General features: G+C 43.3%; 3 protein-coding genes across 4 annotated transcripts; 1 reads left to right on the forward strand and 2 right to left on the reverse strand.

Annotated features, from left to right (window-relative positions):
• Positions 1-1,062: 1,062 nt before the first annotated feature.
• Positions 1,063-15,000, reverse strand: LOC308309191 (trypsin-1-like; the record flags this gene model as incomplete). 2 transcript variants are annotated; one of them, XM_080754680.1, is made up of 6 exons in its annotated part: positions 1,063-1,110; positions 12,619-12,720; positions 12,870-13,006; positions 13,125-13,375; positions 14,662-14,809; positions 14,946-14,985. In XM_080754680.1, the coding sequence occupies 6 exons, from the start codon at positions 14,983-14,985 to the stop codon at positions 1,063-1,065; spliced, it is 726 nt and encodes a 241-aa protein (XP_080610806.1). The 2 variants fall into 2 exon arrangements, with proteins under 2 accessions (XP_080610806.1, XP_080610807.1); XM_080754681.1 differs by lacking the exon at positions 1,063-1,110 and adding an exon at positions 12,174-12,221 and having other exon boundaries at positions 14,946-15,000.
• Positions 15,001-16,020: 1,020 nt separating this feature from the next.
• LOC308309249 (trypsin-1) lies at positions 16,021-18,725 on the reverse strand (the record flags this gene model as incomplete). Its single annotated transcript, XM_080754757.1, has 6 exons — positions 18,671-18,725; positions 18,357-18,504; positions 17,911-18,161; positions 17,172-17,308; positions 16,892-16,993; positions 16,021-16,068 (listed from the first exon to the last, which is right to left on the reverse strand). Exons 1-6 carry the CDS (start codon positions 18,708-18,710, stop codon positions 16,021-16,023), a joined length of 726 nt encoding a protein of 241 aa, XP_080610883.1. The 5' UTR covers positions 18,711-18,725.
• A 4,485-nt stretch (positions 18,726-23,210) lies between these two features.
• LOC308297583 (trypsin-2-like) lies at positions 23,211-26,013 on the forward strand (the record flags this gene model as incomplete). Its single annotated transcript, XM_080741060.1, has 6 exons — positions 23,211-23,229; positions 24,130-24,277; positions 24,469-24,723; positions 24,865-24,991; positions 25,190-25,291; positions 25,966-26,013. The coding sequence occupies 6 exons, from the start codon at positions 23,211-23,213 to the stop codon at positions 26,011-26,013; spliced, it is 699 nt and encodes a 232-aa protein (XP_080597186.1).
• Positions 26,014-26,363: the final 350 nt, after the last annotated feature.

Here is a 26,363-nt window from a genome sequence, read left to right on the forward strand (position 1 = left end):
AGAAGGCAATCGTAGCCATTCAGTGATCTGATAACATAAAAGTTGTACAGACCGAAATGTGTTGGTCTTTCTTGTCAAAAACAATATATAATTTGTTGACTGTATTTGAAGAAATAATTGTCAACCATTTCTAAAATAAATAACTAGGCCTATATTTGTGCAATCTTACAACAACTCGAATCTTGATTCATTAAACTTTCTTAATGAAAAGAACATTATTGACAGCTATTGTTTTGTTTGGAAGAACTGATCTGAGCATGAAAGCATTGCAGATTGTCCTGAGAGTCATGGATATAGACATTCGTACATATTGGTGCTTTGTACATTTGACACAAAAATAACAAAAATGTGAGTGGACCTTGCAGTATGCTACCAGTTAGTATACAATGTCCTGGTTTTGTCCCTGGTAAAATTTACTTTGTTTCTAACCTTGACGTGGCTGGAGCTATGATCCACGAGTGGAGTTCTGCTGCAGGTGGCCTGGTTCACACACACTTTATCATTCCCTGTATGTTCCAATAGTCAATGTACAATTTCAGATCAACTGTTCAGCTCACAGAGGAAGAAAATGGAAAGACTCAGGGCTGGAGATGGGTGTTGCTTTAGTGCCAATGCCATTGTTTCAAAGTACAGCAGTAGGGGCACACACAAAGTCACACCTCTGTTGCATACAGCTGCATACTGTATTATGTTTTTCACTGGATGTTAAAGAAAAATTGTGCTATAGAGAAACCAAACAGACCTATTCCGGGTTTAACATTTACCTAATAGCAGTCCTATTTTACTAAGTATAGAAGGTGGTTAAATCCTGAAATACACATGGAAACGAACGATATACAGCTTTTTTCATGTTCCAATTTGGTATAATAATACATACATGGGAGACAATCATACAGTAATTTGAGGATTAGAAACACAATGAAAACAATCACAACAAAGTTACATTTGAGTAAAGACTTTATTATGCTAGATGAAATAAATACTGGAGGTAGAGTGTTTGAGGTATGACGGCTGAGGGGATGGTTGTTGTAAGATATAGGCCTACAGGAGGTAGGATCAGACTTAGTAGCTGGCCATGGTTTGCTCCAGCCAGTCGTTGAACAGGCACACCTGAAAATGGAGACATAAAAGATTTATCATATGCTCAGCTTGGCTTTTGTGGATTGTATTGTTATGGTTCAAGGTTCCAGGGGTTTATTTCTCATGCTGCTGTTGCACAGACAGTGATATTCTTGTATTTATAGCTTACTCAACTTGGTGGATAAAATATTAATGAGACTGACAATAGTGATAACAAAACATAAGGAAATGAATTAATTAAAAATAATATCAAACAAAAACATTATATAAATAGCATATCAACAATGGTGTGCAAGCATATAACTATTATGATCACATTATAACCATATAATCTATTTGCGGTTATGAGCTAGTTTGGGATGAAAAGATAAACTAGAAAAGATAGTTTTTGTAAAGACATACCAATCTGGTTATAGTTTTTATCATTGATATTATGTGTACGCTACAGCGTATTGTACTAAAGATATTGTTTGGGTTGAATTGAATTGAATTGAATTGGCCACTTATATAAACAATTGTCCTAAAAGTCAGGCGTAACATATTTCACAATTCCGTTAGTGACCTACGAGATGCACGTCAAAACCCCCTTTTTTTTTCTTTTTTTTTTCTTCTTCAGATTCACTCTGGCAAGATCCTTGATTTTAAAAACACCTGCAAACTGGTTTAAGGCTCCCAAAACGTATTTTCTTCAACACAGAACGTTTCGACCTTATGTTCCTTATAGAACTCATCTTTATAATTTCAAGTAGGTTATAAGTCATTTCACGTAATACAGACAGACGCTAGTCTGTGTAAGCCGGCCAACTCTTACATTTAACCACCAGTGTTTTAACTGGGTCAAGTTCAATATCACGTTCAAGTATAACAATATTTTCATTCAATAAAAGATCTATATATCATTACTTTCTGAGTTGTACTTCATATCAGTTAATCATTACAGTGTTGCCGAACAACGCCAGTTGGGTTTAAACCAACGAAACCATAAAAGGTTCCTACCATAAGCACCCAGGTTCTTTTGTTATACGATGAGAGAGCAACCTTGGGGAGTGCAAACCCCAGAGAGAGAATGGAGACCAAACAGTGTTTCAGGGGTGTACAAGGTACAGGTATTTATTGGTCCCTAATACAAGGGCATCTGCGCCAGGTACAAATACAAAAATAAAAAGAAATGAAATCCTAAAACTAAAAGGGGGGGCCCCAACAATTATAAAATGCAATTAAGACACAACTTTATTTAATATTAAAACTATACTAAAACTACTGTCCCCAGTCAGGGGGGACCGTAAAAGCAGTATAATGGCGGTTAAACGCCGGGAATAATCTAACACAGTACAGCCACCAAAGTGGCGAGAGCAGCTAGGGCCAGAGCGTTATAATATAATTACTTAGTTACTAGTTCTTTATACTCAATCACTTAGCAGTGTGGGAGGCCATGGAACGGGCCGAACACAGAGCGTTTCAATACAATTACTTGATTACTTTTCAGCGTCTTACTCAGTACTCAGCAGTGTGGGAGGCCATGAAGGGGGCCAATCACAGAGCTTAGAGTTACAAGTGCTCAGTTACTTTTATCAGATACTCAATGCACAAAGCAATACCCAATGGTTTCCCAGTTCACTCAGTCACTTAAAGCGTGTCTCCTATCTCAACAACGTGGATACCCAACGAAGAGAGCGGCACAAAGTGCTACAATACCACTACTCGAGTATTCCTCCTCCCGTACTCGGTTACTACACAGTTCCAACAGTCAACCCCAGGGAACTCAGTCTCTCCAGTGAGAACGGAACGGGACAGCGGCCAATCGTCACACGTCTACTTCTTTGCACCCTGGAAATACAGGAGAAGACCGCCAGATAACTAGTCCCAACCACAGTAGTAGGCTACACAGGGAACAGCAGGCAGTCGTAGGCAGCGTGACATAAAGCGTTACTCACACACAAAGGCAAGCGCGATGCTTGCCTCCTGCGTTGATAGGATTCGTCACACTGCGATCTCCTCTCTCCACCGTCCGGCCAAGCTCTCCACCTCTCGTCTCTCGTCTGGAAGGGTGGCAGCCCGTCTCTCCGCGACTAGGTACTAATGACAAGGTTTTCAAGGTTCGTTATCAGTTTACTTCATTGTCCCCGTACTCGTTCCACTGAGTCCCCGCTCTTAGCTCTGGGTTTCTCCGCTCTGTCCCTACGTCCTCTCTGCTCTGCGTCTCTGTTCAACTGAGCCGCTCTCTCATTCATGTACAGAGGCACTCGCGCCGCCGCCTCCCCCATTGGTCCGCCATGACATCACCTCAACCCCATTGGCCGAGTCCCTTCTCCTAGTTACCCAACCACAGTCTTTTCCCACAATGTCCCGGGAAAGCATCACGTCACACTCATTCACAAAATCAAGCATGAGGAGAGGAAAAGGATAGAAATTAATGACAACTTAAACAACATACCAACGATGCATTTGAAATAAAAAAAAATAAGGAAATACAAAAACAGTAAGTAAATTGTCAAAAATAAAAGTAAAAATAATGATCCCTTCCTGTCCCCCCTCACACTCCCCCTTGTTTTAATCTGAGCAGTCCCTGCGAAAGGTGCTACGCTGGACTGTATCTAGCAGGAGGTTGTCCCAAATTAATTCGAGCTGAACGCCGGGGTCCCGTAGGAAAAAACCCATAACACTGGGGGAACACTGGCTCCCTTGGTTTAGACACTGGCTCTGGCTCAGACCTCGCGGCCACCTGTGGAGGAGCTATACACACCTTGAGAGCATTCCTGTGTACCGTTCGATCCCGCCCCCCTTTCTCTGGCTGGATACGATACACTAGGCCAGCCTCTCCCACGGTTTCCAGCACTACAAATGGCTCCGGATCCCACCAAGAAGCCAACTTTCCCTGCCCCTGCCGATTCCTATTACGCACCCATACCCGTTCTCCAGGTAGCAGCGGAGGAACACCTGCCCTACGATCGTAAGTCCGCTTCCGCTGGTCTGCGGCGCTCGTCATCTTCTGACCGGCAGTGCGATAAGCTATATTCATGCGTTGCTGATGATCCTGTACCCAGTTCCTCACTCCCATCCTAGGCTGAGATGGCACTACCCCCAGCTCTACATCTACAGGGCGCCTTAGGTGCCGACCAAACATCAGAAAGGCCGGGGCGTAGCCAGTGGCGCTATGGGGGGTGTTGTTATAAGCGTGTACTAACTCTGGCAAATGTTCTGCCCAACGCTCCTGTCTATCTGCATCCAGGGAGCGTAATAGGTTCAATAATGTTTGATTCCACCTCTCCACCCCCCCATTAGCAGCCGGATTATAGGGCGTAGTACGGCTTTTAGTAATACCATAGGTATTACACAGCTCCTGCATTAAGGCCGACTCGAAGTTCTGGCCTCTGTCCGAATGAAAACGGACTGGACAACCGTAAGGCTGAATAACATATGCCCAAAGGGCACGGACAGTAGTTGGCGCTGTTTGATCACGAGTCGGAATCGCCCAACTATATCTAGTAAATAGATCTGTGGCCACCAGAATATTCTGCCACGGGTCTGCAGGCCTCCCCAAGGTGAGGAAATCAATAGCTACCACTTCTAGTGGGTATGACACCTTAAAGGGCTGTAAGGGGGCCCGGGGCTCTAACCTAGTCTTCTGTAGGCTGCAGGTGACACATCCCTGTTGGAACCGCCGTACCTCTCCCTCCATGCCCGGCCAGTAGAACCGGCGCCGTAGCTGTGCCAGTGTGCGCTCCGCGCCAGCATGCGCCGCTGCCTCGTGCATCCCTCTCCACACCTCCTGACGTCGGGGACCTGGGCAGACAAGCTGACAATATTCTTCCCGGTTATACGGGTCAGTCACACGGCGGTATAACACGCCTCCTTGTAACTCCAATTTCGTCCATTGCCGTAACAGCTGATTAACCCCCCACGACCGGCTGCTCTTCTCACTCAGCGCCGGATGAGCCCCTCGTTCCACCCACCGGGCTACAGTTCCCACATCAACATCCCTCTGCTGCGCGTCTCGCCACTCACTCCTCTTCTGTCCGTCTTCTTCGTTAACCCCCCCAGCCAATTCTACAGCCGCGACAATCCCGGTGTGCACAGGGAATCTTGACAGGGCATCGGCGTTCGCATTACTTTTACCCGGTCTATACTTAATGTCAAATGTGAACGAAGCCAGCTGGGCCGCCCAGCGCTGCTCGACAGCACCTAACCGTGCAGTGGAAAGATGGGCCACCGGGTTATTATCTGTATATACGGTAAACTGAGCCCCAGTAAGATAGTCTCTAAATTTTTCGGTCACAGCCCATTTAAGGGCAAGGAGTTCCAATTTAAAGGAGCTATAATTTGCATCATTCTGCTCCGTGGGGTGCAGGCTCCGGCTCGCATAGGAAATAACCCGTTCTTTACCATTTTGGACCTGGGCCAACACAGCGCCCAGGCCGCGGTTACTGGCGTCCGTATAGACCACAAACGGCTGGCTATAATCAGCGTAAGCTAGCACAGGGGCTTGGGTTAACGCTGTTTTTAAAGCATCAAACGCACACTGACATTCAGGGGTCCACGTTATTTTACACTGGTGTGATTTAGCATCGGTCGGAATGCCGATTAAGAGGCTAGTTAGCGGCCGTGCCACCGCAGCAAAAGACGGCACGAACCGGCGATAATACCCAGCGAACCCCAACCATGCACGAACCTCCCGGACAGTCGTAGGAGCGACCCACCCCCTCACGGCCACCAGCTTGTCCGGGTCGGGCCGCACTCCTTCATGGTCCACCACATGCCCCAGGAACTTCACCTCGCGCTGTAGGAGTTTGCATTTATCGAGCCGTAGCTTTAACCCTTGTTTCCACAGTCGCTGGAACACGCTCTCGAGGTGCTGTAGGTGGGAGGAGAAGTCAGGTGAGTAAATAATAATGTCATCGAGATAAACCAACAGGGATTCCGTCACTAAGCCACTAAGGCACTGTTGCATGAGCCGCTGGAAAGTGGCAGGGGCATTACATAACCCGAACGGCATTCTCTTAAACTCAAACAGCCCCAAGGGTGTCGTGAAAGCAGTCTTTTCTTGGTCGCGGGGGTCCATTCCCACCTGCCAATACCCACTTGCTAGATCCAGCGTGGAAAACCATTTCGCTTGCGTCAGGCTCGTTAGTGTCTCTTCGATGCGTGGTAAAGGAAAGGCATCCTTGTGCGTGACAGCATTCAGTTTGCGGTAGTCCACGCAAAACCGCCAACTGCCATCTTTCTTTTTAACTAGTACGATCGGTGCCGCCCATGGGCTACGGCTCTCCACAATAACCTCCTTCTCCAACATACCGTTCAGCAGCGTCTTCATTTCTTTGTACATAGAGGGTGGCAGCGGCCGGTGCCGCTCGCGAATAGGAGCCGCGTCCCCCGTGGGAATCTGATGCTGTACAGCGTCGGTCTGGCCGAAGTCCTCGTCGTGGACGGCAAACACCTTCTCCCAGGTGGACAGCATTCTCTGCAGCTCACTCCGCTGCTCCTCCGGTAGATCAGTGCGGTCCGCCAATCCTTGCATCTCTTGGGGCAGAGTGCGTTCCTGCTCGTCCTCTTCGGCGCTCACCAGCGCGACCTCCACCGCTCCATCCTCTCCCATCGACAGGCTCAGGTCCCGCTGTCCCCGGACATCGGCGGCGTCCACCGGGTACAACCTCCCCAGCTTTTGGTAGCGGCCCACCCGGACACTGAACGCATGCGGGTTGCAGAGGCGCACAGGGACTCGACCCCCCCGCACAGTCACCACAGCACGCGCCACTCCCAGCTGGTGGTTATTGGATTCCGCTTCTAGTAGAGCCTCGAAGTCTCCGCCAGCAGGCCCTCTTCGCGCACGCCCCCATACAAGGACCTCACTGCGGGCGGGCACCCGAATTTGCCTGCGACCGGCAAGCCACACACAGCCCAAGGAACCATCTTCGTTAGTCACCGTTTCCACCCGCCTACAAGCAGCGAATGCCTCTCTCCAAACGGCCTTTCCCTTGCTGGAAGAGAAAACAGCTCTCCCGGGCCGTTTGAAGAGAACATCCCAGCACGCACTGACGACATTCATGCCGACAATCAACGGGTGCGTGCAATGCTCGTCTTTTACAACTACCACCCCCCTCCCGGGCACTGTGATTCCCTCCAGTTCCATATCCAATACCGCATAGCCCGTATAGGGGATATCAAGGCCGTTGGCCGCTCTTAACTTAAATACTAGGGGACGCTTGCCTATTTTAGCTGAGGGGAAACGTTGGTCAAACAAGCTCTGCTGCATAAGGGTGACTTGGGACCCCGTATCTAGTAACCCCTGTAATGGAACTCCCTCCATAGTAATGTCGATAAGCGGGCACTCGCCCACAAACGCCTCATTAGCCCTCGCCCCACTAAACGGGGTTTTTACCCCGGTTGCCCGGACTGTGGCAACCGGGCCCGCTAGTTTAACTGTGGCCGGTTTCCTTTGCAGAATCTCGCTATATGCCCGGCTTGGTTACACTGGCAACATATAGGTCTGCCCTCCCCATCCCACTCAAACCCCCGGTTTGACCCATACTGGTGACCTGCTGGTGCGTAACGCTGCGCCGGCGGCTGGGCATAGGCGGCTGGCTTGTATGGACGGTTAGGCGGTGGTGGCGCATAGGTAGCCGCTTCATATGGGCGATTAGGCGGCGGTGGTGGTACAGTGGGAGCGGCAGCCTGCAGCATCGGGCGGATCTCCTTCATGAGTTCGTCCGTGAACCCCTTCATTTGTGTTTTCACGTCCTCCATAATCTCCTGTCTCAAGGCTTTTTTCCAGTCACTCGTCTGTGGGGGGTTAGAGGCAGGTGTACGGTTAACAGCGTGACACATTACTTCGGGCGCTCTTATGCCCCCATACTCCGTATCTAATAATAAGGCCTCTTCTCGCAGCGCAGCGAAATCGTCTTCGGGGTTTCTCCGGCTATATACTCGTAGGGCTTGGCTCAATGGACCCTCTGACAGCCCCATAAGCATTTGATCTCGTAGAACGATATCGGAGGGGGCCGTGGTTGGATCATGTCGCCGCAGCCTACAGAATAATTCCCTAAGTCTCAGAATATAAGCGCTCACGCTCTCACCTGGCCGTTGAGTGCAGTTATAGAATTGTGACCGTACTTTAGACACCGGAACAGTTTCTCTATATAAAGTATCAAAATATTTCAAGATTTTGTCCACCGTGTCTCGCTCCCCTTCTTCTAATACCACCACTTGTCGTTTAGCATCATCCGTTAACGTTTTAAACAAAATAGCTACCTTTTTTGCTTCAGTCATGTCCTGTGTTCCCAACAGCCCTCTAATCTGGTCTCTCCATTCTTTATACTTTTCCTCCCCCTCTGTTCCTCCGAACTTGGGCAGCCACGGGGCTCCCGGGTATACAGGCATCATCATCATATTAGCTTCGACAGAGAAACAAAATGGTGTACAATTGTTTGGTCTCTCTCGTGTTGCTCTCTCTCGTATCCTGCCGACCCAACGTCAATTATGTAAGCCGGCCAACTCTTACATTTAACCACCAGTGTTTTAACTGGGTCAAGTTCAATATCACGTTCAAGTATAACAATATTTTCATTCAATAAAAGATCTATATATCATTACTTTCTGAGTTGTACTTCATATCAGTTAATCATTACAGTGTTGCCGAACAACGCCAGTTGGGTTTAAACCAACGAAACCATAAAAGGTTCCTACCATAAGCACCCAGGTTCTTTTGTTATACGATGAGAGAGCAACCTTGGGGAGTGCAAACCCCAGAGAGAGAATGGAGACCAAACAGTGTTTCAGGGGTGTACAAGGTACAGGTATTTATTGGTCCCTAATACAAGGGCATCTGCGCCAGGTACAAATACAAAAATAAAAAGAAATGAAATCCTAAAACTAAAAGGGGGGGCCCCAACAATTATAAAATGCAATTAAGACACAACTTTATTTAATATTAAAACTATACTAAAACTACTGTCCCCAGTCAGGGGGGACCGTAAAAGCAGTATAATGGCGGTTAAACGCCGGGAATAATCTAACACAGTACAGCCACCAAAGTGGCGAGAGCAGCTAGGGCCAGAGCGTTATAATATAATTACTTAGTTACTAGTTCTTTATACTCAATCACTTAGCAGTGTGGGAGGCCATGGAACGGGCCGAACACAGAGCGTTTCAATACAATTACTTGATTACTTTTCAGCGTCTTACTCAGTACTCAGCAGTGTGGGAGGCCATGAAGGGGGCCAATCACAGAGCTTAGAGTTACAAGTGCTCAGTTACTTTTATCAGATACTCAATGCACAAAGCAATACCCAATGGTTTCCCAGTTCACTCAGTCACTTAAAGCGTGTCTCCTATCTCAACAACGTGGATACCCAACGAAGAGAGCGGCACAAAGTGCTACAATACCACTACTCGAGTATTCCACCTCCCGTACTCGGTTACTACACAGTTCCAACAGTCAACCCCAGGGAACTCAGTCTCTCCAGTGAGAACGGAACGGGACAGCGGCCAATCGTCACACGTCTACTTCTTTGCACCCTGGAAATACAGGAGAAGACCGCCAGATAACTAGTCCCAACCACAGTAGTAGGCTACACAGGGAACAGCAGGCAGTCGTAGGCAGCGTGACATAAAGCGTTACTCACACACAAAGGCAAGCGCGATGCTTGCCTCCTGCGTTGATAGGATTCGTCACACTGCGATCTCCTCTCTCCACTGTCCGGCCAAGCTCTCCACCTCTCGTCTCTCGTCTGGAAGGGTGGCAGCCCGTCTCTCCGCGACTAGGTACTAATGACAAGGTTTTCAAGGTTCGTTATCAGTTTACTTCATTGTCCCCGTACTCGTTCCACTGAGTCCCCGCTCTTAGCTCTGGGTTTCTCCGCTCTGTCCCTACGTCCTCTCTGCTCTGCGTCTCTGTTCAACTGAGCCGCTCTCTCATTCATGTACAGAGGCACTCGCGCCGCCGCCTCCCCCATTGGTCCGCCATGACATCACCTCAACCCCATTGGCCGAGTCCCTTCTCCTAGTTACCCAACCACAGTCTTTTCCCACAATGTCCCGGGAAAGCATCACGTCACACTCATTCACAAAATCAAGCATGAGGAGAGGAAAAGGATAGAAATTAATGACAACTTAAACAACATACCAACGATGCATTTGAAATCAAAAAAAATAAGGAAATACAAAAACAGTAAGTAAATTGTCAAAAATAAAAGTAAAAATAATGATCCCTTCCTGTCCCCCCTCACATCTGGATGCAATTTGATTAAAACAGAACCTGCTGTTTTTAGAACGTTTGGATTTGTCACAGTTTGTAATCAAAGCTGATCTCCTTGTTCTTACTCAGAGTAAACTCAGAGTAATTCTTTGATTATTCTTTTTGTGTAGTGTTCCGGTTTTAACATTTTCCAATAACCACTGTTTAGTGTCAATTTAGTGTTGTTTAGACCTCCTTAGGATATTGTCTGATTTATCAGATTATACAAAGTAGGCCTATTATGTCCCACTTCACCCAATTATTGTTAAGGCGATAGCTCTTATTTATTTTTGGTCTTTTTATTCCTTTACTGATAGAACAGTAGGTAGACAGGAAATGGCGAGAGAGATGGGGTGTGACATGAGTGACATGAAGTAAAGGCCGTTGGGATCGGGACTCAAACCTATGATGCTACATTGAACCTATAGGTGCCCGCTATGCCAGTGGTCTGGACCAGCTCTTGTTTATTTAAAGGGAACAAAAGGGGTTAGGTGTAGGAGCATGGTTAAGGGTTTAGGTTGTTGCTTCGGTGCCATGATGCCATTAGTCTGACGTGCCATTGTTCCAAAGTATAATGGGCACAAGCTTCACAAAGTCACAGCTCCGAAACTGTTACAGGCAGCGTCATAGTATATAAATTATATCAAGTTTTCCAGTGGATGTTAAAGGAAATGCTGCTAGGGTGAATAGCAGCATTTCTACTTGAAACAATAGCATCCCTGTTCTGGGGGAACAAACATTAAAGTAGCAGATCTACAACTTCACAATGCGACACACAGTGAGCTTAGATTGCCTTTTTTTGGTGAAGAGTTTTGATGTAGAGAGAGAGAGAGAGAGAGAGAGAGAGAGAGAGAGAGAGAGAGAGAGAGAGAGAGAGAGAGAGAGAGAGAGAGAGAGAAAGAACAAACCTGACCCCTGTCAATATTATTTTAGTACTAGGGATAGAGGATTTAAGTCCTGAATATAGAGGCAAATGAAAGGCAGATTTTACACTTTTAGATTTTACACTTTTTCCAATTTGCTATATAATATAATATAATATAATATAATACCAGTAAGACTCCCTAATCGGGAGATAAGCGACCGTAGGTGGACGAATAGGTACCGGCCCCGGCTCTCCCGGACGCTCCTAGGACGAGTTAGGGCATTTTATGTGAGCTGCAGTGGAGGGGGTCCTCCACTGGGGGCGCCACCACTTTTGCATCCGTTCTGGAGCACCAGGAGTGGGTGGTCCCCAGGAATTCCCCGTGAGCAGCCCCGTGGGGGTGGTCATTTGGTAATTTTTGCACATTTGGTCATTTTTTACACCTGGGGGTCCCTGGAGCTCCGGGGGTCCTTGGAGGTTGTAGTTTGGCAGGTAAGGAGTGTGTGTGCAAAAGTTGGCATGGATGGGGGCAACGGTTGTGGAGATATGAGCAGGGCAAAAGTGTGACGTGTGATGTATGACTCACGGACAGACATTTTTTTACACCTGGGGGTCCCCCAGGGACCTGGGGGTCCCTGGAGCTCCGGGGGTCCTTGGAGGTTGTAGTTTGGCAGGTAAGGAGTGTGTGTGCAAAATTTGGCATGGATGGGGGCAACGGTTGTGGAGATATGAGCAGGGCAAAAGTGTGACGGACTCACTGACTCACTCACAGACAGCCCGTGGAGGTTTTGGTAGTAAATACGGTCGCAATAATATAATATAATATAATATGGAGACAATTACATGTATTTAGGGAGTAAACACAATGAAAACAATCACAGCAAAGTTCAACTTAAGTCTGAAAGACTTTATTATGCAAGATGGAAATATAGTTCAGTCATGGCAACTGACTTCTGAGGTGATGGTTGTTGTTTAGGCCTACAGGAAGTAGGATCAGACTTAGTAGCTGGCCATGGTTTCCTCCAGCCAGTCGTTGAACAGGCACACCTAGAAATGGAGACGGAAATATTTAGTATACAATACTAAGATTGGCTTGTGTATTTTTAAGATACAGTTGTGTATTGCACTTATAGTTCGAGATTAAAGGGTATTATTGTCACATGCAGTACAGCTGTTAAAGCCAGTGACATTCTTGTATTTATATCTTATATCTTAGATTACAGGTTAGTTTAGATTTCGCTGTGCCTTTCTTGGCCAAAAAGACAGATAAAAAAAACAATGAAAGGTTTCACTCAGATTTCTCAGATTTGCAATAGCAACAGCTGCTGTGTAGTAATGCAAAGTCATTTCTTTGATGACTTCTTCTATATAAAGACAAACACACGCAATACTGAAATTCATAGAGACACACAGTCATAAATAAGACTTTTGAGGCATACTGTACCTTGGCGTAGACACCAGGGTGGTTCCTCTCAGCACAGCCGTATCCCCAGGACACAACACCCTGCAGCTCACCGTTGCACACGAAAGGTCCACCAGAGTCACCCTGAGAGAGAGAATTCATTTCTCAATACAAATCGAGATCAAGCAATATTGTAAAAGGAATGAACAAAAGGTTGTTCTGACACTTTGCTTTACTATTGAGATAAGGAGGTAAGGAGGACCTCTGCAGGTGAACCTTGTTGACTACAGTACCTGGCAAGAGTCCTTGCCTCCCGCCATGTATCCAGCACAGAACATGGCGTCAGTGATCATGCCAGGGTAGGAGTTGTCGCAGTCCCTATCAGACAGGATGGGAAGGTCCAGGCACTGCAGCTTGTCACCGCTGACGGCTGTGAGTCAAACAGATTTGGTGTGGAATGTGGTTTGAATGACAGAAAGTGATAAAACACAACATTTGTGATTAACAATATCTCTTTAATTTTCCTCCCAGAAGGATGATTTACTCACAGGAGCTCATGGTGTTTCCCCATCCAGAGACCAAGCACCTGGTGCCAGCGGAGGCGCAGGAAGTGGGCAGAGCCACAGGCTGCACTTGCGGGGTGAAGGTGGCGGGCTGGCTCAGCTTGATCAGCATGATGTCATTGTTGATGTTGTAGGAGCTGTATTTGGGGTGACGGATGACACGGGAGGAGGAGATCCACTGCTCGGTACCCTCATTGACCTTGATGTGGTGCTCGCCAAGACGGACCTGAACGCGGCTGGAAAAGGAAGATAGGTAAGGGTTAAATTAGCTTGGAGATACAGGGGAGAAGGCTCTTGTGGAACTTGATCTTAAGCCATAGAAGTGGAACAGAGTAGGCTACATAACTTCTCCTCTTGACTCCCATAAATGTCCCTAACAAGGAAAAATAAGGGAAATACAGGTAGAGAGAAGGGTCTCTGTAGATATAAACCACACACTTCTAGGTCATGAGCGATGATTGAGAGAAATGTTGTTGAAAATCATACTCATATCTTTAGAGTGTTGTTACAGTGTAACACACAAGAATCTAAAATTCAGCACAATTCTCGCAACCTTAACTTCCTATTGCTACCTATTGCTTGCCCCGACTTCTCACGTCAAATCTCAAAGCATCATCCTATAACACACGGATGTCAATTACAATTCACCTTGTTGCCGAAACACTATACACAATGTTCAGTTGTTGCACACACTTCTCATGTAAAATCTCAAAGTATCAACACACAACACATAACTATTCAAAACTCTACACATTCAAGTCTGATGTCAATTACACAAGCACCTTTTTGTATAAACACTACACACAATAACTGAGACAGGAACCAGAAGCAGAGATGGGCACAAAATACAAAAATGATTTGAAATACAAAGATACAAATACCAGGATATTGTCACCAGGATAGTATCTTGGTGACTATCCTGGTCAATATTAGACCAAATACTGACCAAGTATTTAGATTTTCTTTCAAAATACTTTTTTATATTTTGTGCCCATCTCTGACCGGAGGCATGATGCCTAAATCTACTGTAAATCATGTACCCAAATAAAACTTTTTGGATGCATATTTGTGTGCTGTTTTATGTTTGACTATATAAAAAAAAGTAGGCCAACACTGAGTAATTTTACAAAAGGAGAAATAGCTCATTCTCCAGAGTCAATGTAATGCATATGGTGTTTTCCAATTCAATGGTGTGTTTTCAATTTTGCACTCCAGTGTGCTGTAAATGCTTGGTAGTGTGCAGCAAATGCTTAGTTGTGTGTACTGAATGAATGGTATGTGTCATTTGAAAATATGGCGTGTGTACCAAATGAAAACGCAAGTCCATTTTGTGAACACAGTTACAGTAAGTGATTTGATGGCAAAAGTGTCATCTTGGGAAGGGAGTGTGAGGCTTAGCATTTTGTGTGTGAGGTTTTCAGTTTTGTGTGTGCAGTTTTGAGAAAGCCGTTATTGTAGTGAAAAACGTGTGTTAACAATCGTGAAAAACTGTAATACTGTCAAAAGAAATTAATTGTCTTACGACTTGTAGCAGTGAGCAGCAGACACAACCCAGTTCTCGTTGACCAGGGAGCCACCACAGAAGTGGTAGCCAGAGTTCAGAGACACCTGATGGGGCTGGGAGTGTTTCTGACACTCATATCCTCCAACGATCTTGTCCTCCTCGGCAACTGAAAAACACACATAAAGTTAGATCTTGTTCCAAATGGGAATTTCAGTTAGCAAACTGTTGAACCTAACTATGAGTCACTTAAATATATATCTTAGGTATATATGTGTCTTTAGGATATATAGGCCTATACTCACAAGCAGCTCCGATGAGCAGAATGAAGACCAGAGACCTCATGGTTGCTGTGTGATCTTGTGGATGAGAGGACTTCACCTGGACCCCTGGTTTATATGGAGAGATCAGTCTCTACAGGACACACCCCACACACTTGGTGGACCAATCAGGATGCTCAGGACCAGTAAGACTCCCTAATCGGAAGATAAGCGACAGTGATCTGATAACATAAAAGTTGTACAGACCATACCGAAATGTGTTGGTCTTTCTTGTCAAAAACAATATATAATTTGTTGACTGTATTTGAAGAAATAATTGTCAACCATTTCTAAAATAAATAACTAGGCCAAATTTGTGCAATCTTACAACAACTCGAATCTTAATTCATTTAACTTTCTTAATGAAAAGAACATTATTGATAGCTATTGTTTTGTTTGGAAGAACTGATCGGAGCATGAAAGCATTGCAGATTGTCCTGAGAGTCATGGATATAGACATTCGTACATATTGGTGCTTTGTACATTTGACACAAAAATAACAAAAATGTGAGTGGACCTTGCAGTACCAGTTAGTATATAATGTCCTGGTTTTGTCCCTGGTACAATTTATTTCGTTTCTAACCTTGACGTGGCTGGAGCTATGATCCACGAGTGGAGTTCTGCTGCAGGTGGCCTGGTTCACACACACTTTATCATTCCCTGCATGTTCCAATACTCAATGTACAATTTCAGATCAACTGTTCAGCTCACAAAAAATTGTGCTATAGAGAAACCAAACAGACCTATTCCGGGTTTAACATTTACCTAATAGCAGTCCTATTTTACTAAGTATAGAAGGTGGTTAAATCCTGAAATACACATGGAAACGAATATACAGCTTTTTTCACGTTCCAATTTGGTATAATAATACATAAATGGGAGACAATCATACAGTAATTTGAGGATTAGAAACACAATGAAAACAATCACAACAAAGTTACATTTGAGTAAAGACTTTATTATGCTAGATGAAATAAATACTGGAGGTAGAGTGTTTGAGGTATGACTGCTGAGGTGATGGTTGTTGTAAGATATAGGCCTACAGGAGGTAGGATCAGACTTAGTAGCTGGCCATGGTTTGCTCCAGCCAGTCGTTGAACAGGCACACCTGAAAATGGAGACAGAAAAGATTTATCATATGCTCAGCTTGGCTTTTGTGGATTGTATTGTTATGGTTCAAGGTTCCAGGGGTTTATTTCTCATGCTGCTGTTGCACAGACAGTGATATTCTTGTATTTATAGCTTACTCAACTTGGTGGATAAAATATTAATGAGACTGACAATAGTGATAACAAAACATAAGGAAATGATTTAATTAAAAATAATAACAAACAAAAACATTATATAAATAGCATATCAACAATGGTGTGCAAGCATATAACTATTATGATCACATTATAACAATATGATCTATTTGCTGTTATGAGCTAGTTTGGGATGAAAAGATAAACTAGAAAAGATAGTTTTTGTAAAGACATACCAATCTGGTTATAGTTTTCATCATTGATATTATGTGTACGCTACAGCGTATTGTACTAAAGATATTGTTTTCTTACAGTGTTTGTGCTGAACTTTATCATACAAGTATGCAATGCTCCAAGTTGCCTCTCATGTGTGAATATAGCTTTGTGCATGAATTGAATTGATTTGAATTGAATTGAATTGAATTGAATTGAATTGAATTGAATTGAATTGAATTGAATTGAATTGAATTGGCAAATAAGATAAACAATTGTCCTAAAAGTCAGGCGTAACATATTTCACAATTTCTACGAGATGCACGTCAAAACACCCTTTTTTTTCTTTTCTTTTTTTTTCTTCTTCAGATCCATCTCTGGCAAGATCCTTGATTTTATAAATGGCATGTCTCTATTCTATGAATAAAGTCACACAACTCATAAATAAGAAGATAAGTTTGAGTCACTCTGTACCTTGGCGTAGACACCAGGGTGACCCTCCTCAGCACAACCGTATCCCCAGGACACAACACCCTGCAGCTCACCGTTGCACACGACAGGGCCACCAGAGTCACCCTGAGAGAGAGAGAGAACAAAAGAGAACAAGACATACATTAATTTCTCAATACAATTCAACATCAAGACCATCAATATTGTAAAAGGAATGACTAATAGGCTGTTCTGACACATTGCTTTACTATTCAGATGGTGGAGAAGGAGGACCTCTGCAGGTGAACCTTGTTGACTACAGTACCTGGCAAGAGTCCTTGCCTCCCTCCAGGTATCCAGCGCAGAACATGGCGTCAGTGATCATGCCAGGGTAAGCGTTGTTGCAGTCCTTGTCAGACAGGATGGGAAGGTCCAGGCACTGCAGCTTGTCACTGTCATCCCCTGGGGTACATACAGGTCAAAGTGGAAATAGTTTAAAACAACGGAAGAAACGTTAATCCTAATCATTGTTTTGGCAAAGCGTGAATTGCATTAAGGATGAAAACCATTATGATTATAATTGGTTTTAATGACAATGTTTCTGTAGATTATTATGAAGATGAAGAAGAGTAACGAAGAGGGATCTGTTCTGCACACATAATGGAGAGATTAGGTCTACTATGTATTTTACATACGTAAATGGTCAATGGTCAGTGTTAGGCATATTGGGCCCGATTCATCAATCTGGTCATAAATATAGTGTAAATAAAGTGACTAAATCTGACTTATATTTCTGTCTTACCTTCAAAATCCCTTCAAAAATCCCTAACATGGGAAGTGTCCTAAATGCCGGTAAGATCAAAATATGGGTGTAATTTGCCCGTAAAGTGCTTGATGAATCGGGCCCATTGTACGTTATGTGTTATGATTTCGGGACTGATGTGTAAATATAATAGACACCTACTGTAAATTGTTATGGTACAGTATACCTGTATCTATGGTGGATGCACTCTTACCGGTATGCTTAACATGATCACTTTTAAAACATGAGGTGCTATACTCACAGTAGCTCATGGTGTTGCCCCATCCAGAGACCAAGCACATGGTGCCAGCGGGGGCGCAGGAAGTGGGCAGAGCAACAGGCTGCACATACTGGTTGAGGGTGGCAGGCTTGCTCAGCTTGATCAGCATGATGTCATTGTTGATGTTGTAGGAGCTGTAGTTGGGGTGACGGATGACACGGGAGGAGGAGATCCACTGCTCGGTACCCTCATCTTCTGCGATGTGGTGCTCGCCAAGACGAAGCTGAACGCGGCTGGAAAAGAGAGGGAGGTGTGAGAAGGTTTAGGCTCATGTTAGAGTTCCTCACCACTTTGTTGCTACTTATTTTCTTATTTAATGAAATTGTAATCAATATGTTTGGATGAGTATAATGGATGTATCTATCTATCCATCTCTCATGAGGTGAGTCAATCAAAATCCAGACTGAAAATATAATTTGTTGTCTTACGACTTGTAGCAGTGAGCAGCAGACACAACCCAGTTCTCGTTGACCAGGGAGCCACCACAGAAGTGGTAGCCAGAGTTCAGAGACACTGTATGGGGCTGGGAGTGTTTCTCACACTCATATCCTCCAACAATCTTGTCCTCCTCTGCAACTGTAAACACACATAGAATATACTATTAGATATTTTGTCCTCTTCCATAAACAGAAGTGGGATGTCTAAACAGTTAGAAACCAGTTGAACATATATAGTAGTCACTTAAATATGTCTAGGTAGAAAGGTAAATGCCTTTAGGATCTAGGCCTATAGGCCTACTTACAAGCAGCTCCGATGAGCAGAATAAAGACCAGAGACCTCATGGTTGCTGTGTGATCTTGTGGATGAGAGGACTTCACCTGGACCCCTGGTTTATATGGAGTGGTCAGTCCCTCCCTACAGTGGTCAGTCCCTCCCTAGTGGTCAGTCCCTACAGTGGTCAGTCCCCCCAGGACACTCCCCACACAATTGGTGGACCAATCAGGATGAACAGATACAAACAGATACAACCAAAATGTGTTGTTCCAGTAAGGAATTTGTATAACTAGACCAGGTCAACCTGGTTGTGCCAGACCCCCTGTCTGTCATCATCATTTATGACATCATGCCTTTTGTAGGCATGTCATCATCATGTCATCATCATATATACCCTTTATATAGAAAACCCGGACAGACATTTGCTTATGTAGGCCTACCCATTTCATGGGTCTGGCAATAATAATATCTAGAAAGATGCAATTGGGAATTCTGCAGCAAGTTAACTGTCATGTGAAGCTCAACCAATACTCGGGCTAGCACCACTCTTCAAATGTTTTTCCTTCAATTTCCAATGGCATCTGATTCACAAAAAATGTATCTAGTGGAGAAAATAAAGTTTCCCCAGGACTACAGTGTGTTGCCCTGTCGGGCAACCGCACATATATTAATATCGTCATTGTCGGGTGAAAACCTTGTATCTCCAAAACCGTTCATTTTGTATTTATCATTTAAAAAATCAAACCTCGGTTCGAATTGAAGCGGTGGACAGATAAAACTTCTATTCTGAATGTATTTGGAGAGCTGGTATGACAGTTGGTATAATAGGTTTAAAAAATAAAATAGATTAAAACACATACATTAAAATAAGAATTTGTAATTAAATAAATACATAAATAAATATATAAATAAATATAAAGTGTTTAAATAAGACAGATAAACCCTGAAGGCCAAATTATCATGTGAAGCTTGACCAATCCTCAAAGTATCCATTCATCTGACCGGGAGGGACACCGCACACATATTCTAGATGTACAGGACATATAAAGCCTATTCATTCTGAACTGAAATGACCATATATGGACATGGGACACACATTTTGCTTTTTGAAAAGGCCTATTCATTCTGGACTGATATTTTACACGTACGGGACAGGAAAAACCTGTTCATTCTGGCCTGGAGTGACCATATATGGACATAAGGTAACGGACATTCTGTTTTTGAAAAACCCTGTTCATTCTGGACTGAGATCACCATATATGGTAATTAAACGGACATTCTGTTTTTGAAAAAGCCTGTTCATTCTGGACTGAAATGACCATATATGGGCGTGATACACACAAAGCCATTCATTGGAAGCGGTTTCCACCGCTTCAAAAAATTATCTAGACTTGTGAAAATAGCCGATCTACAAGCACACAACGCCTCGCGATGCGAGGCGTTGTGTGCTTGTAGATCTGCTGTTTTCACTACTTTTGCGCGACGGCCTTGTATGATGAAGCAGGTCTTTACTTTGCGAAAGAACGTACACATTTGAAACTTGGAGATACGAGGTTTCCACCCAACAATGACGATATGATGATGATGATGATGATGATGATGATGATATTTAATGAAATGAATATCACTTCAGCCATCTCTGAAATAAACAAATACATTGATTGATTGATTGATTGATTGATTGATTGATTGGTTCATTGATTGACTGATTGAATTCTTTATTAACAGTTTCCAAAGACAAGCACAGGAAAGTACAGTACAATACAAGGCTTGTTTCCAATGGAGAGCTTTTGAACTCAATTCATCCAAACATTTAACGACAGAAATTACTAGAAATGTTATGCATTCTTACTACTTAGCTACGCTTAAAGGACAACTCTGCCCTAAATCACTTCTAGGCTCATTTTCCTACTTATATTGATCCACAAAGACTGTCCATGGGGTCTATTAGGCAGAAATGCCCTTATTGTCCAGTTTCCCCTTCAGAACGCAGCAGCTCTCATAGCATAGAGTGGAGCCTATAAGCCTATAGCTTTTACACTATTTGTTGTGTTCAAAAGTGATTTTCTTTTTCATGAATGTGGTACTAGTTGTCATTACAAACACCTCCATGCCTTGGTTGTCGCACACAAGCCACCACAATCTCATAAATAATATTTTGGGGTGATCATTCGGCACAAGTGCCAATCAAAGTGACTGCACTGGCCAATCACAGGGTATCTTTTCCGGGACTTGGCAAAACACATAAAAGCATAACATCTGTTTAGCAGAGTGTGATGGCTTGTGTGGGAAAACGATGACATGGATGTGTTTGTAATGACAACTAGTAACACATTCATGAAAAATAAAAACACTTTTGACCACAACAAATAGTTTAAAAGTGATAGGCTTATAGGCTCCACTCTATGCCATGAGAGCTGCTGGGTTCTGCTGGGGAAACTGGACAACAGGGGCATTTCTGCCTAATAGACCCCATGGACAGTCTTTTTGGATCAATACAAGTAGGAAAATGAGCCTAGAAGTGATTTAGGGCGGAGTTGTCCTTTAAGAAGGCAGTTGCATCTCCCGAAATGTTGGTTTTGATCTATTTCTCTTAGTCCATAAAAAAATATAGTTACTTGGGCCACTAGTGTGTGCAGCCACCTTTATGTCTCTTGAGGAGTAATTATTTGGATTCTTCTGCAGTGGGACGTCACCACTACAAGGACTGGTGTGCCCAGCATTCCTGTGTATAATGCATTCTTACTACTGACATCACAATTCATACTTCATTCCCTAATGGCAGGAACTTCCTGGTAGCTATTCATATTCATAGTTGTTTTCTTTTTGTGTAATGTGTCATATAATCCCATATGGGATGGGCCAAAATGGTGGCATGACACTTTTTGAGCGGTGGTAAACCGCTCCATAGAGTGTCTGTAGCCTTTATCCTCAGCGTTTTGCCATAGTAAAATGTGTGTGTGTAGCATGCCGCTCCATAGAGTGGCTGTGCGTGTGTCTGTAACCTTTTTCCTCAGCGTTTTGCCATAGTAAAATGTGTGTGTGTAGCATAGCCTGTACATCCTAGACTCAAATCCTAGTCTGAATACGTTATGACCACGCTCACTTCACATTGGGTGTGATTTTTTTTCTATTTTTTATTTGTCATTTGTAATTTTCATTCATTCATTCATTCATTCATTATTCATTCATACACTTTGTTTTGGATTATTTGATTATGCAAGCATTGCAATGCATTGCACCATTGGTACATTTGATGCTGTGAACAACTGCATAATTATATGTAGTAAAATGAACAGAAATGAGTGGACTGTCCAGTGGATCGTAGCAGTGGGTACACAGTGTTCTGGATTTGTAAAATTATGCAACTTGTTTTGTTTCTAACCTTGACATGCATGGAGCTAAAAGCCAGGAGTGGAGTTTTGCAGATGGCCTGGTTCTCACACACACACGCACGCACGCACGCACGCACGCACGCATGCAATGGATACAGTTAAAAAAAAATATATATATCATTCCGCCAGGTATCAAATACACATAATTTGATGCCTGAATTGAAGGTTGATAGAAAATGTGCAACTTTTTAACTTTTAATTACTGAAGAAAAGGGCCTGACTGTTCAATCACAAAACTATTACAAAATCTTTGACAAAATAAATGTGTCCAACATTGAACAATGTACATTATTTGATAAGACCCTCATTTGCAGGATTTGATAAATTCAGCCCTGAATTTCTATGCACCCTCAAAACAATGTTTCTTTGAAAGATTTCAAAATTCGGCCTGGAGGGCTGATTTCATATAGGTGAAACCATGTCCTGTGTGTGAGTGTGTGTGTGTGTGTGTGTGTGTGTGTGTGTGTGTGTGTGTGTGTGTGTGTGTGTGTGCGCGTGCGTGCGTGCGTGCGTGAACCATGCCGTCTGCAGAACTCCACACGTGGCTCGTGGCTCCATGCATGTCAGCATTCTAAAGCAGAAGAGATACTAACCCGTGAAATGGAGGGTGTATCCCAATGGCTTAAAAGGAATCACCTAACTCTTGATCTAAAAAAGACAGTAGCAATGAGCTTTCCATTAAGAAGGAGAGTCAATTATGAACTAAACATTAAAATAGATCAAGAGGAAATTGAGGAAGTCAGTGATTTCATATGTCTAGGTGTCATTCTTGGCTCGCAACTTAAATGTGATCATCATATAAAAAAGTTAAGCAAGACTCTAAAAACAGCCTGAACTGTTTCAGAATGACCAGACAATATATACCACTGTACGCTGCCAAACTGTTTATGCATGCCATGATATTTTCCCATATACCGGTATCATACTGTGTTACTGTCTGGAGCCAGGCCTGACATTCAACAAACAAGCACTGAAAATAATGGATAAAAAACAAATGAGATGGCACCATTGCATAATTCTTAGAAAATACAACATGCTTAGTTTTGACAGTTTTATTAATTGATTTTTAAAATTGTAAATGATCTTGGCCCAGCAGTACATTGTCCACAAGTGAAAGGGACAGGTACAAATAGAATCCAAAGGGGATCATCAAATGACGACCACAAGGTAGCAATGCGCAGCACCACTTTTGGTCAGTCATCGTATTCTGTAAAGGGATACACTAGTGGAATGCTCTATACCAACTGAAATAAAAAAAACAAATTGACCTCAAAATATTTAATGAAAAGGTTAAATGTTGGTTAAAATCAAACCAATTAAGCTGCGAACATATGTAGGCACATTTTAGAATGTTAATGTCCCTGCTTTCTGACTGTAATTTGGGAAAGTTATTGATTTTGTACTTTTTTAGATTAGAGCTTCATCACCCTATAGTATAGACAATATGTCTTCCGGTTGTTTCCAAGATTTCTAGCGGAAGTGCTGCGTTTAACGGAAGTTACATTAGGGTAATTCCGGGGAAGCTCACTTCCGGGGAAGCTCACACGGCGGAAGTTGAACGCTTTCTGCCTTATATTGTCACCAGGCTTTTCTCTTCGCAGATGAGTAAAGCCTGGCTATGCGAGGCTAGAGCTTCATGCATGCAATGTTTTTATAATAGACTTGTTTAGGTATATATATTTGTATAGAAAGGCCTAACCAGTGACTTGGGTTGCAAATTAGCCTTGGCTATAAACCCTACGGTATATACAATGCAATGGTTTCATGTTTTATAACTTGATAGGCCTACATTGTTTTTTTGTATTGCCCCTGTCAAATAAACATACAAATAAATAAATCGTCAGATTATGCACATTTCTTACAGGAGCAACACATTTTGGTCTGGTCAGTACAACTGTTGAATAACATTTTATCTGATCATCCTGATTGATCCACCAAGTGTGGGGGAGTGTCCTGTAGGGACTGACCAATGTACGGACTGACCACTAGGGAGGTCAGTTATTTGTATGTTCAACTGGCTTCTAACTGTTTAGATATCCCTTCTGTTTATGATGGACACATTTCTAATAGTGTATTCCATGTGTGTTTACAGTTGCAGAGGAGGACAAGATCGTCGGAGGATATGAGTGTGAGAAACACTCCCAGCCCCATACAGTGTCTCTGAACTCTGGCTACCACTTCTGTGGTGGCTCCCTGGTCAACGAGAACTGGGTTGTGTCTGCTGCTCACTGCTACAAGTCGTAAGACAACTTGATATTTTTCGTTTTTTCGTCTGAATTGATTAAGTCTGAGCCATGAGGCATAAAAATACCTCAATCAGGATAGATAGATAGATAGATAGATAGATAGATAGATAGATAGATTTTACTCATCCATACTTATTGACTCTAAGATGAGCCTAAACCTTCTCACGCCTCCCTCTCTTTTCCAGCCGCGTTCAGCTTCGTCTTGGCGAGCACCACATCGCAGAAGATGAGGGTACCGAGCAGTGGATCTCCTCCTCCCGTGTCATCCGTCACCCCAACTACAGCTCCTACAACATCAACAATGACATCATGCTGATCAAGCTGAGCAAGCCCGCCACCCTCAACCAGTATGTGCAGCCTGTGGCTCTGCCCACTTCCTGCGCCCCCGCTGGCACCATGTGCAAAGTCTCTGGCTGGGGCAACACCATGAGCTACTGTGAGTATAGCACCTGTTAAAGCTCAGTTACTGGTGAACCTGAGAAAAAGTGCATCTAAATGGCCATAACAAAACAAATTAGTTAGGCCTAATATCTACGTTAACCATTTCCACTTTGACCTGTATGTACCCCAGGGGATGACAGTGACAAGCTGCAGTGCCTGGACATCCCCATCCTGTCTGATAGGGACTGTGACAACGCCTACCCTGGCATGATCACTGACGCCATGTTCTGTGCTGGATACCTGGAGGGAGGCAAGGACTCTTGCCAGGTACTGTAGTCAACAAGGTTCACCTGCAAAGGCCCTCCTTCTCCACCATCTGAATAGTAAAGCAGTGTGTCAGAACAGCCTATAGTGGTCATTCCTTTTATAATATTGATGGTCTTGATGTTGAATTACATTTTCTTCCTTTGTTTCTTCTTCTTCCTTCTCTCTCTCTCTCTCTCTCTCTCTCTCTCTCTCTCTCAGGGTGACTCTGGTGGCCCTGTCGTGTGCAACGGTGAGCTGCAGGGTGTTGTGTCCTGGGGATACGGATGTGCTGAGGAGGGTCACCCTGGTGTCTACGCCAAGGTACAGTATGGCTCAAGCATATTATTTATGAATTGTGTCTAGTGTCTTTATTCATAGAATGGAGACATGCGATTCATAAAAGCAAGGATTAGGATTTGGGTTTTTTGAGGTGCATCATTTTAGGCACCACTCATGATTACTAATTCAATTCAATTCAATTCATGCAAAAAGCTTTATTTATATCTGAGAGGCAATTTGGAACCTTGCAGAGTAGTATGTTAAACAATACATCACTGTCAGTAAAACACTGTACTAAGAAATCAATATATTTAGTACAATACACTATACTTAATATGAACAATAATATTACAGTAAAGGACTGCTCTGTCCTTTCAAAAACTGTAATCCTAAACTTTTTATAGCAAATACTGTAGATAGCTATATAGCCTACTTACTGTATTGTACACCATGATATGCTATTTATATAGCTTCTTTGGTTGCTAATCTTATTTTGTTATTTATTACTATTATTATTCTTGCTATTATTTAATCCATAATTGAATAAGTTATATATACAAGACTTTCACTGCATGTTGCAACACCTGTACATGTACATTATTCTAAGGACGAGAAAAGGAGCGTTGAACCATAACAATACAATAACAACTATACTCTATTAAAATAGGTCAAAAGCCAAGCTGAGCATGTTAAATCTTTTCTGTCTCCATTTTCAGGTGTGCCTGTTCAACGACTGGCTGGAGCAAACCATGGCCAGCTCCTAAGTCTGATCCTACCTCCTGTAGGCCTACAGTATATTTTACAACAACCATCACCTCAGCCGTTATACCTCAAACACGCTACCTCCAGTATTTATTTCATCTTGCATAATAAAGTCTTTACTCAAATGTAACTTTGTTGTGATTGTTTTCATTGTGTTTCCCCAAATGTACTGTATGATTGTCTCCCATTTATATATTATTATACCAAATTGGAATGTGATAAAAGCTGTATATCGCTCGTTTCCATGTGTACTGTATTTCAGGATTTGACCACCTTCTATACTTAGTAAAATAGGACTGCTATTAGGAAAATGTTCAACCTGGAATAGGTCTGTTTGGTTTCTCTATAGCAC

Source organism: Nannobrachium achirus, assembly GCF_963921795.1.
Source record: "Nannobrachium achirus genome assembly, chromosome: 2".
Classification (NCBI taxonomy): Eukaryota; Metazoa; Chordata; class Actinopteri; order Myctophiformes; family Myctophidae; genus Nannobrachium; species Nannobrachium achirus.